Source organism: Colobus angolensis, unplaced genomic scaffold, assembly GCF_000951035.1.
Source record: "Colobus angolensis palliatus isolate OR3802 unplaced genomic scaffold, Cang.pa_1.0 Scaffold35, whole genome shotgun sequence".
Taxonomy (NCBI): domain Eukaryota; kingdom Metazoa; phylum Chordata; class Mammalia; order Primates; family Cercopithecidae; genus Colobus; species Colobus angolensis.
The window spans coordinates 3,624,309-3,636,955 of record NW_012116821.1 but is presented as its reverse complement, the minus strand read 5'-3'; the positions used below and the strand labels follow the sequence as shown (position 1 = coordinate 3,636,955).

The 12,647-nt window shown below is 44.9% G+C and overlaps 1 protein-coding gene across 2 annotated transcripts in view; it reads right to left on the bottom strand.

Annotated features, from left to right (window-relative positions):
* Positions 1-1,352: 1,352 nt before the first annotated feature.
* Positions 1,353-12,647, bottom strand: part of SYNJ2 (synaptojanin 2) — an 86,132-nt gene continuing 74,837 nt past the window's right edge. For both annotated transcript variants that reach the window (XM_011952759.1, XM_011952758.1), the window contains exons 24-27: positions 11,695-11,807; positions 10,512-10,620; positions 7,381-7,559; positions 1,353-4,905 (exon numbers count right to left, since the gene is read on the bottom strand). In XM_011952759.1, coding sequence (XP_011808149.1) covers positions 4,159-4,905; positions 7,381-7,559; positions 10,512-10,620; positions 11,695-11,807 — 1,148 coding nt within the window. In that variant the 3' untranslated portion in view covers positions 1,353-4,158. The remainder of the gene's footprint in view (positions 4,906-7,380; positions 7,560-10,511; positions 10,621-11,694; positions 11,808-12,647) is intronic.

The following is a 12,647-nucleotide window of genomic DNA, read 5'->3' as shown; positions in this document are numbered from 1 at the left end:
AGAGACAGGGTTTCACCATGTTGGCTAGACTGGTCTCAAACACCCAGCCTCAGGTGATCCACCCGCCTCGGCCTCCCAAAATGTTGAGATTACAGGCATGCGCCACCATGCCCAGCCTCATTTGTACTCTTATTACCTCACTGAGATGTAGGCAAACAATTTGCCTTGGATGAGGGTGCATTTTAAACCTATCTCCCCCACTCCCTTGGAAAGGAAGTTTCTGCAACTGGCTGTCAGATTTAGTGAATTCAATATGCCTCCTTACTGGTCAGAAAGGACTAGCCATATTTATTAGAGATTATATTCTTATTCCTGAAAATCATCAGAGAACATTTGTATTAATTAGCTTAGAGCAAACCTAGACAGAACTTGAAGAGTGTTTACTTCTGTCTCCTGCCTCTATGCTGTAATGGACTCAAGCTAGCAGTACAGTTTTTGTAAGTTTGCTATAAAATCGAACAGAAAGGCCGGGCGCGGTGGCTCAAGCCTGTAATCCCAGCACTTTGGGAGGCCGAGACGGGCGGATCACGAGGTCAGGAGATCGAGACCATCCTGGCTAACACGGTGAAACTCCGTCTCTACTAAAAATACAAAAACTAGCTGGGCGAGGTGGCGGGCGCCTGTAGTCTCAGCTACTGGGGAGGCTGAGGCAGGAGAATGGCGTAAACCCGGGAGGTGGAGCTTGCAGTGAGCTGAGATCCGGCCACTGCACTCCAGTCCGGGCGACAGAGCAAGACTCCGCCTCAAAAAAAAAAAAAAAAAAAAATCGAACAGAAAATGAATTCTAGCATCTCTCAAGTCTTGTAGATAATGTAGCATAAAATTATTATATATTATGGCAGTAGCCCTGCTAGCAGCGTTCAAGTCATAAATTCTTAACAAAATGATTACTTTTCTGTTTTTTGAACTTAATTTGATGGTTAAAAAAATAAACTGGTCAGGCACAGTGACTCATGCCTGTAATCCCAGCACTTGGGGAGGCCGAGGCAGGAGGATCACGAGGTCAAGAGTTTGAGACCAGCCTGGCCAGTATGGTGAAACCCCGTCTCCACTAAAAATACAAAAAATTAGCCAGGCATGGTGGGACATGCCTGTAAGCCCAGCTACTAGGGAGACTGAGGCAGGAGAATTGCTTGAACCTGGGAGGCGGAAGTTGCAGTGAGCAAGATCGCACCACTGCACTCCAGCGTAGGAGACAGAGTGAGACTCTGTCTCAAAAAAAAAAAAACAAAAAAAAAAACCGAAACTCAAGAGGAATAACTAAATAACTAGTAATTGCATTTGATCCAGAACGGAAGGGTAGCCAAAGATATTCTAAGGTTCTCTTCATATCTGAAAAGAAATAAACCCAATTTAAAAGAAGACAAAAACATTTAATAGGTATTACGTACAACTTCAGTACAAATTTTCACTTCAAAAAATATTACAGGATTTTATTAATCACTAGTCCCCCAATAGTCTTTGCAGCTTTCCTTCCCAATGAAATGACTTCATTATAAAGCAAACGCTTTGATACAGTACTTTGTTTATACTTACACACACATCAGAGAGAATTTTATTATGTGCCTTGAACTTCAACAACTTTAAACTGTTACGGGAATTGCTTGAGCTGATGTCCTAATTCGATCATTAACCAAAACATATTTTAAGAATAGGCAAGAAATCTGAGAAGCTGGTGATGTAAAAGGGACTCTGCTTGGGGTCAGAGAGACAATGGTGAGTTGTAAAGTACCTAAACCAGTCTGCGTGAACTGCACCACGTCAGAAAACAGCAGGAACAAAATAAGCTACAAGGTCACAACAAGCAGCCCTGGATGGTAGCATCAAAGATGAAATATTTAAAAAACCACAGAATGAAGTCCCCAAGATGGCAGCTGCTCATTGTCAAGATTATTTAATCAACTCTGCTGCTGACCTGGGAATCCTACCAGCTAGTAAGCATTGATTTTAAAAATAAATAAGGCAATTCCAATTGTCCTTTTTTTTTTTTTTTAAAGAGAATTCGGTATGAGAACCATACCTACTACCAACTCCAAATCCAATCTATGTTGTTCACTAAATTTGACCGTCACGACCAAATAACATTTAACTCTTAAAATCCTTGTAACTTCTTTGTGATTCACCTCCCCAAGTCAACACAATTCTGTGTATTTTTACTTACGGTCAGACTCTGAAGAGCTACTTAGGAAATGAGCACCTATTTTAGCAGAAATTGTATTCTCTGTCCCATTTATGTGCTATCTGGAACAAGGAGAAAACCTAAAAATGCGATCTATTTCCAGCACTGCAAGCAACTTTGCAGGAGCTTACTTTTCCCCTGCTTCTTTGACTAGTTGTTACATTTATCTGTTTTCAAATTCACCTTTTTGGTGAGAAAAGAGGTTATAGGGAAAAGAGCATTTGAATGAATTCTTCAATTTCATTTCATTTATGACTCTGCCTGTTAATAGCACTGTGTATCTTGGCAAATCAGCTTCTCCAAGCAACCCATCTTGCTCTCTCCCCCAGACTCTGTTAAGGACCATTCTGTTTATTTCTTGTGTTTGTTATGGAGGTAAAAGTCATATAAAGCGCGTAACTGCCACTAAAGGAATCCTGATCATTTAAACATCGCCTTTTATGACTGGTCAACTATGCATCTTATCTAACTCTGGGTCACGGATTCCTTTTTCTTTTATCCTTTTCCAGGTATTAGTTTTCAGATGAAAAGAGATATGTGTTGTAACTTGTTTTGATCGCCAGATTTAAGTAATCTGCAATATATCTCGATAGTGACAATGCAAACTAATTCTGAAATTCCAGATGTCTAATTAGTAACAAGAGAGTGGCATAGCCCAGGCAAGATGATCCTTACCATCCTGGCGGTCAGTGTTTAGGACAGACATTCCCCAGTCATGTGAGGGATGACACTTGACCACGGCTGTACAAGCCTCTGTACCAGGCTCCCAGACACGACAGGCGGTACAGTGAGATTTCACCAGAGAACTTCTTATTAAATAGCAAAAACACGGTATCTGCTCCAAAGGATTCTAGACCTTGTAACATTACTTTAAAAATGTAAAGCACTATGGTAATGTCTTTTTCAACTATTGAATAGGTGAGAAGTGCTATTGGAAACGTGGGAAAAATGTATAGGCAAAAAATAAACCTAATAAACATATGGACAAGCAAACCCAGAAACACTGGCCTGGGGATTCTTATATGCAAGGACACATAGCACTTTCCATCCTGAAGCTCCAGCCGGACAGACGAGGTTGAAACACTCTCCATGTTCTAACAATGAGAATCAATATCACGTGTCAGCACAAGTTTTCACACTGTGTGCTTTTATGTGGTATGCATGGAATATAAGTGGAAAAAAGGATCTGTCGGGTTTCATTTAATAAGGACTAGATGGTGGATAAAAATTGGTTTCAGTAGCACACCACGGCTCCGGATTATAGTAATTGAAAGGGGATGCAATGTCTAAGACACAGCACAGGAGCCTTCAGCTAGTTTAAAATAAGGTTAAGCTAATGATATATGCTTTAAAGGCAAAACGGTGTATGACCCCAGCTCCCCGGGGATTCACCCATCATCAAGGTTAATGCACATGTACACAGTTAAACACGAAGGCTCATGGGAATGTACTGTCTAGTCATTAGGTTGACTCTGATTTTTGTAACCTTGTTTAAGTGGGCCAGGACAGCTATTAATGGTCCCAATGACCTCTTTCTCTAATCCTTATTTTATACATCAACCTTCAGGTGGCTCCCCAAAATGTTATACCAAATCTGTAAAATACAAATAAAACAAAAGACAAATCCCCACCACGTACAATATGAACTGAACAACCATTTAAAAACTCAATGGGTGAGAACTTCTTGGGCCTCATCCACTAGATTCCTTTCTTAAAATCCATACACCAAATTTAACAGGAAGGTTCCCACTCTTTGAAGAGGAAACTTCAGATGTACAAGTCTTGAGTGAAAGATATTTTGGTGGCTGACTAACCATCTTACTGAATAAGAGACATGATTTTTGTAAACGACACAAGAGTGACGGATGCACAAATGTTTTGGCCAGTGTGCCTTTAAATAGGTGTCTCTTCTGGTGGAGCGAGGCCTAGAGGGAGGAAGGTATGCATTCTACTGGAGGGCGGCCTTCAAAGCCGCTCAGTCATGTTTTTGCCAGTGGGTCAAACACCTGCAGTGCTGTCCTCTTGTCTTGGTCACTGATTGTCACCCAGTGACCCAAGGTTTTGTGTTCATGATCTAGTGGCAGCTCCGCCTTCACAGCTGAAGCGCCAACTGACACTGGGTCTATCGGATCCCTTTCAGGGCTCCTGGTCCCTGAGTCCAAAGGGTCTGAGCTCTTAGAAAGCCAAGCGTTATTCAACAGTTTAGGGTGGTGAAGAAGGTTCCAGAAGGGGTCCTGATAATCACCAAGAAGAGGGGCTGCCTCTGGCTTCATCGCTTTGGTGCCATCGCTGTCAGGGCTTGTAGCAGATGAAGTGCTGAGTAAGTCCCCTTGTGGGAGAACGGCCCCCACGGCAGGCGGGTGCCCAGAGGGGCTGTCGCTGCTGTTGTAAGTGAGGCCCTGGAGGAGCTGGCTGTTGCTCTGCAGGACCTGCAGGTGGAAGGCTGCGGGGGCTGACTTCTTCCTCCTCGGGGGGGCCTTGGGCACAAGAGATGGTGCCTCCAGAGGTGGCGGCACGGAGGCTCCTGCCACAGGAGGGGCTTCGTCTGACATCGGCTTTCCATGGCTTGGCCTCTCTGCAGCTTTCCCAGGCTGAAATGTTCTTGGTTTGGGAACAGGAGGGACTTGAGGGACTGTCGCGAGAGGAGGGGCCTCAAGGCTTGTCTCCGGGGGTCCGATTGTAAAATGGACAGTCTGTTGCTCAAACTGTTCTTCCGGTGACAGGGGCTGAGAAAAGGTGGGACAAAGAGTGTAAATAAGAAGCCAATACCTGGGCAGCTGAGGATCAGAGAACACTGAGTGGTCAGCAGAGAACAGAGATGAGACCAAGCTGACATTCTAGCAAATTCGAGATTTGAGAATGTGTGGGGTGCCAGAAATGTCACCAGGTAAGAAAAAGAAAAAGCACAGGAGAAACACACATGTATCAGGTCACACCAGCAAGTCCAATGAAAATGAGTGGAAATTTTAAAACCAGGGCCACAGTAAATAATCAGAGAAACTTCTTTGTCACTTTAGGAAATGGGGTTATGCTCTTCCTTTATTGAAAGCAAACCTCTCTTTGAAAACACTCTTTGAAGATGCAACCTGGGCTGATTCACGGTCTGTACCATGCTAGGGTGAAGTAACTTGGGTTACAACACTAAGCTGATTGAAGGACTAATGGATACACTTTCTCCTTGAATTTCTTTTTTTTTTTTTTTTTTGACAAGGAGTCTCGCTGTGTTCCCCAGGCTGGAGTGCAATGGTGCAATCTCAGCTCACTGCAACCTCTGCCTCCCAGGTTCAAGCGATTCTCCGGCCTCAGCCTCCCGAGTAGCTGGGATTACAGGTGCCCGCCACCATGCCTGGCTAATTTTTGTATTTTTAGTAGAGATGGGGTTTCACCATGTTGGTCAGGCTGGTCTTGAACTCCTGACCTCAGGTGATCTGCCCGCCTTAGCCTCCCAAAGTGCTGGGATTAGAGGCGTGAGCCACTGTGCCTGGCTCCTTGAATCTTTTGTACTTAAATATTGGTAAAGAATGGAAATCTTGACACTGCCTTGGTTCTGGTTCAAATCTATCACAAAGAAAACAACCGCACAGGCAAAATGAAGCTTTTGTACAGAAAAGGTGATCAGTAGACTAGTTAAATATTGGCGTTTCGGTGTTTCTTCAGGTTCTTTAGAAAACAAACTAAAAAAAAAGAAAGTCGCTTTTTCAACAGCCTTTTACTCTAACTCCTGTGCAGCAGGCTGGGAAAATGAATCCATTTCTGCTCCTGGCTTTTACAAGAAAAGACAAAGCAGGTGGTCCCCGACTTACAATGGTTCCACTGAGGATTTTCCACTTTACCCTAGTGTGCAAGTGCTAACGTTCCATAGAAAGCATACTTCGAATTTTGAAGTTTGATCTTTTCTTTTTATTATTATAAAATAGGTTGTGTTGAATGTTTTTTTTTTTTTTTTTTTTTTTTTGCCCAGCTGTAGGCTAATGTGTGTGTTCTGAGCATGTTCAAGGTCAGCGAGCTACGACATTTGGTAGGTGTATTAGATGCAGTTTTGACACGATATTTTTCAACTTACGATGGGTTTATTGGGACATCACCCCATTTTAAGTCGAGGAGCATCTGAAGGGGGAAAAGGCGGAAGAAAAAGGTCCACTTTGTAAGGAGGCATGGACAAGGGATGGATGGCAATGAGCCAATGTAGGACAGAAGAGCAACCCAGGAAATACAAAGCAAGCGCTGTCAAGAATGAAGCCGAAGCCCCCCTCACACTCTCTAGGAGGGAAGCAGCATCGTGCTGTGATGACCAGGAAGGGATTACCGAGGGTCCGTTACTAGAACACTGAGGTCAAACGGAAGATCCAGATGTGTCTACAGATGCCAGTCTTTGGGCTGCTACTGTCCTTACAAACTCATGTCTTTGAAGCAGTAAGCAAGGCTGAGAAGCTTGAGAGCGAGAGCAAAAAACAATCTGCAAGAAAAGTGGCAAGAGAAGCTGTGGAACCTCTCGTAGACTGAGGCCACACGAGAGCATGTGAACATGGCGAATCTGGGAATCGGTTACTGTTTTTCTAATGCCTTGAAACCATGTGCACACAACACAGACCACATGCAAATGGGCGGTACCAGAACACGTGGGGAAAAGCATCCCACTGTGGTTCCCTCTGGGGACTCAGAACACTTAGGAAGCATAATGCCTCCAAGCTGTTCTCGTCACACTGACAATCTGCGAGACAGCAGACTCCTCGTTCTTCTCAGCCAGAGCCAAGACACAGTAGGATATGAGGGAGGAAGCAGTTGTCAAACCTTTCCCCAAAGACACGCCTGTGTCTAGGACTCATGAACACGAGGCTGTCCACAGGGAAATCCTTTTTTTTTTTTTTTTTGAGATGGAGTCTCACTCTGTCGCCCAGGCTAGAATGCAGTGGCACGATCTTGGCTCATTGCAACTTCGGCCTCCTGGGTTCAAGTGATTCTCCTGTCTCAGCCTCCTGAGTAGCTGGGATTACAGGTGTGCACCACCACACCCAGCTAATTTTTCTATTTTTAGTAGAGATGGGGGTTTCACCATGTTGGTCAGGCTGGTCTCGAACTCCTGACCTCATAATCTGCTCACTTCAGCATCCCAAAGTGCTGGGATTACAGGCCACAATTCTTATCTATCGAGACGTGTGAGCAACTTAGGAGTAAGAGGTTTTATGCTACCAGGGTTTTACCTTTCCTGTCCTTCTCAAGGTTGGCTTCTTGATGGCAGGAACTCTGGGCGGGGGTCGACGGGGCAGGAGCAGGGGTGCCTGTGGGGTCTCTGGTTTGGCCGCCCCCGGTGTGGGCTCTGGTTCAGACGATGCTTCGGGGGCCCTCGGGGCCATGGCACTTGGGGCTTCTTCTGAGGTGCCTGAAACAGTAAACCACATGGCTGAGGTGTAAAGGACAAGGCAATTCACTGCATGATTTCATCTTTAGACAGTCTACATCCTAAGAGTCATTTACTAATTCAGGAGTAACCAGCTAGGTTCAGCCCCAGCATTGTTTCTTTTTTATTTTTTAAGATGGGCTCTCGCTCTGTCACCCAGGCTGGAGTGCAGTGGCATGATCATGGCTCACTGCAGTCTCAACCTCCCAGTCTCGAGCAATTCTCCCACTTCAGCCTCCCGAGTAGCTGGGATCACAGGTGAACACTGCCACGCCCAGCTAATTTTAAAAAATTTTTAGTAGAGATGAGGTCTCATTATGTTGCTGGAACTCCTGGGCTGACGCAATCTACTTACCTCAGCCTCCTAAGTAGCTGGGACTACCGGTGGGAACCATCAAGCCCAGCTAATTTTAAAATTTTTGTAGAGACAGGGTCTCACTCTGTTGCCCAGACTTGTCTCGAACTCCTGGACTCAAACAGTTCTCCCACCCTGGCCTCTCAAAATGCTGGGATTATAGGCGTGAGCCACTGCACCCAGCAGCCCCAGGTTTTCACGCTCACCTTCCTAGCAGGGATGGTGATCTGGGGTCTGTGGATAGTCTGGATGAGGACCAGTGAGACCCTGAGATCATATGCAGTCTCACGTGTACTTACATTTCTCAGGGTAGATGATCCAAACATAAAAAAATCTCAATGGGGCCATGATCAAGAGAGTGTTAAGCTGGGACTCTAGGTAGATTTCAAACCTCTACTAACATCTACATCTCTAGCATTTTTTTTTTTTAAACAGCTTTATTGTCATTAATTCACATACTGTGAAATTCACCCTTTCTAAGTGTACCATTCACTGGTTTTTAGTATATTCACAAAGTTGTGCCACCATCACACTATCTAACTCCAGAACATTTTCATCACACAAAAAAGAAGCCCCACACCCGTCAGCAGCCACTCCCCACACAGGCCTCCTTCCAGTCCCTGGAAAGCACGAAGAACTTTCTGACCCCATGAATTTGCCTGCTGTGGCCATTTCATAAAAAGGGGATGGTACACTATGTGGCCTTTTTTTCTTTCTTTCACATAGCATAATCTCTTCAAGGTCCACCCATGAGGTAGTAGGTATCAGGCCCCATTCTTTTTTTTTTTTTGAGACAGGGTTTCGCTCTGGCGCCCAGGCTGGAGTGCAGTGGCGCAATCTCAGCTCACTACAAGCTCCGCCTCCCGGGTTCACACCATTCTCCTGCCTCAGCCTCCCAAGTAGCTGGGACTACAGGTGCCTGCCACCACGCCCGGCTAATTTTTTTTGTATTTTTGGTAGAGACAGGATTTCACCATGTTAGCCAGGATGGTCTCAATCTCCTGACCTCGTGATGCGACCGCCTCAGCCTCCCAAAGTGCTGGGATGACAGCCATGAGCCTCTGCGCCTAGCCCCATTCTTTTTTTTGATCGCTGAACAATATTCCATTGAACGGATGGACCACATTTTGTTTATCCATTTATCAGCTGATGGACACTTGGGTTGCTATATTCATAGTTTTAGTTATTTTTCTTTTCTTTTCTTTTTTTTTTTTTGAGACAGGGTTTCGCTCTGGCGCCCAGGCTGGAGTGCAGTGGGGTGATCTCGGCTCACTGCAAGCTCTGCCTCCCAGGTTCTCACCATTCTCCTGCCTCAGCCTCCTGAGTAGCTGGGACTACAGGCGCCCGCCACCACGCCTGGCTAATTTTTTGTATTTTTAATAGAGATGGGGTTTCACCATGTTAGCCAGGATGGTCTCAATCTCCTGACCTCGTGATTCACCCACCTCGGCCTCCCAAAGTGCTGGGATTACAGGCGTGAGCCACCATACCCGGCCTAGTTTTAGTTATTTTTCTAAAATAAAAAAAAGAAACCATTTGTGGCAGTATCATTCTGCAACAGTAGTTCTCAACCTTTTAACTCATGCTCCCTTAAATATTATTTGAGAATTCCAAAGAAGTTAAACATGCTGACTAAAAGCAAATGAGGCAATGGTGATTGCTTACACCTTTTCAAAGGGCACGCTCAGCCGGGCGTGGTGGCTCAGACCTGTAATCCCAGCACTTTGGGAGGCCAAGGTGGGTGAATCATCTGAGGTTGGGAGTTCAAAACCAGCCTGGTCAACATGGTGAAACCATGTTTCTATTGAAAATACAAAAATTGGTTTGGCATGGTGGTGCGCACCTGTAGTCCCAGCTACTCAGGAGGCTGAGGCAGGAGAATTGCTTGAACCTGGGAGGCAGAGGTTGCAGTGACCTGGGATTGAGCCACTGCACTCCAGCCCAGGTGAAAGCGTGAAACTCAGTCTCAAAAACAAAACAAAACAAAAAAACCCCACAAAAAGGGCACACTCTCCTCTTGCCAAAGGAGATTCTGGAACAAACCCAAGGCCAAAACTGAAAGTGTAAATTACCAGTGATAGTGAATGAAGCTGGGGAGAGCTCAAGTTGACTAACATGGTTTAAGTAACAGCAACAAAAAACAGTGTGGTGGGAAAGAGGTCCCTGCCTGACACTAAAAACTTTATTTCCACTTGCCAGTGATTTAAAAGGTAGATTTTGTGCCTGAAATTAGGACAAACGCCATAACTGTCTCTGTTTTATAAAGCTGGCAGAATGACTTCGTGCCGGCAACATTTACCTTTTTAAAAACTCATTTTGGTTTATTTCAGTCTCTCCTTTAGATGCTGCTTAATAGCCCTGGGATGATTTTTATATACATACTGAATTTTGAAAATACAATTTTAAATGGACAATCAAACTTAGTATAGATTTATATAAAATGTTGCTAAAGGATGATTTCATTTAAGATTGCCTCCAGAAGAATAAAAAGAGTTATTTTTGTTTCTAGACCATTTTTAGTGAGGAGATGAAAAGAAAAGAAGAATCGGTTTTTCCCCTGCCCCCAGGAGAGCACCTACCTCCTCTGGCTTCCAGGAGACACCGGATTGCTGCTTCTGCCTCCTGGGCATTGGTGGTTTTGATCTGCTTGACATTATAAGGTTTACTTATTCCAGTCCGAGCCTTGGGCTTGAGGACAGAATGAGGAAGAGCAGAGTATCAGCACAGGCAGGAAGACAGCCTCATGGAACGTATTTGCTACCTATGCGTCTGCGCAGGGCTCCACCAGACGATGCTGACCATACAAACTCCAGCCTCCACCACACCCTGAAATCCTCCCTTCCCCGGAGCACTCTCTTTCCAAGAGTGTCACGTGACTTAGACCTGATGACCCTGGTCTCCAAAGCCAGGTGGTTATACAGATTTTTGTATATGGACAGACCATCTTCTATCTTTATCTCAATAACCAGGTGAAAGTCAGAAAGCAAAACAGAGGCCACTCTTTCCACAGTCCGGCTGAGTTATTAAAATAGCTTCTAGATATGTATTTCCTTAAACGTTTTTTTTCTACTTCTTCATCCAGCATCTGGTGTGCCTTAAGGACCTATTTTCACTACTGTAAACCACTGGCCTCCAGTCACCCCCCCCACCTGCTGGGGCTGCACAAGCACCTGACCAGGTCCAGCACCCCAGAGGCATCCCGGTCATAGCAGTTTCCCCCCAGCACCCGGCTTCCCCTCTACTCCCCCACCTTCACCTGCTCTCTTCCCCAGCAGCTCATGGGACCCTCCAGAACCCTGCACCTCCACAGTCCTCTATGGCTGTTACTCTTCCTAGTGTTTTCCCCAACTTCATTATTTACGTCTCCTTTTAGCCTCTTCTCTCAACCAACTTGACTCCAGAATGATCATCATTTTGCCAGGATGACGACCTGAATTTCTCCCATTTTCCCTTCTACCAAGCAATGCTCTGTCCATACACCAAGGGCAGAGGCAAGAATGGGAAGAGAGAGAAATGGATGAGTCTAGAAACCAGGGATATTTGGGATTTTTCATCAACAGTGATTTTCTCTAGAACACTACATACAACCATTTAAAAGCCCTACGGAGGACCTGTGAGGAAGGGTCATGGGGGTTTGGAGATGAGACGGTGAGCAGGTAGAGGGTTAAAGACACATAAATCTATATATTCATTGAGAAGAGAAATCTCACACTATCCTGGGAACAAAACCCGTAGGTTTGAAATGTATGTAGAAGAACTCACTGGTTGCTGAGGTGCTCCTGGCAGAAGTCTTGCGGTCTGCAAAATTGAATACTGCCCACGGGTGCCGGAGGAGATGGACGCATCTGAAGCCGACTTTTTCACCATTAAACCGGCTGTAAAAACCAATGAGGGCAGAGTCTCAATCTCAGTGAAGGCACAACTTTCCAGTCAGCTGCCAGGAGCCCGACTAGATGAGGCGGATGTCCCAGCAGACCACAGACACGGTGAGGTCCGAATACTCACTCGGCACTTAGGGTGAGAAACTCTCTAAGTGAGAAACTCTCTATGGAGTTTCTCACTTGATTCTACCAGTGTGTGCCTATTGATGGAGATGATCTGGAGAAGCATTACTAGAATGCAAACTTTAACATCTTGGAGGATTCAGATCTGATATGAAAACCAATCGATTTTGAAATGGTTCCAAACACGGTTACTAGGACCAGAGTTTTAAACTATTTTGTGGGGGAAAAATATTTCAAAAACCCCAGCCTGGGCAACATGGTGAAACTGTCTCTACAAAATAAATAAATAAATGAATAAAAATAGCCAAGCCTGATGGCATGCACCTGTAGTCCTAGCTACTTGGCAGGCTGAGGCAGGATGACTGCTTGAGCCAGAGAGGTCAAGGCTTCAGTGAGCTGTGAGATCGCACCACTGCACTCCAGCCCGGGCGACGGAATGAGCCTATCTCATAAAAAAAAAAAAAAAAAAAAAAAAAAAAGGCAAAGCAGGGGAATAAACTGTTAAAATATACTTGCAGCCATTAACAAATCATGTTTTAGAACACTTAATGACACAGAAAATATAACCCCATTAAATAAAAGACAACCGACCAGAGAAAATGGGTATTAATTTTTTTTTTCTTTTTTTTGAGACAGAGCCTCGCTCTGTCACCCAGGCTGGAGTGCAGTGGTGCGATCTCAGCTCACTGCAAGCTCCACCTCCTGGGTTCA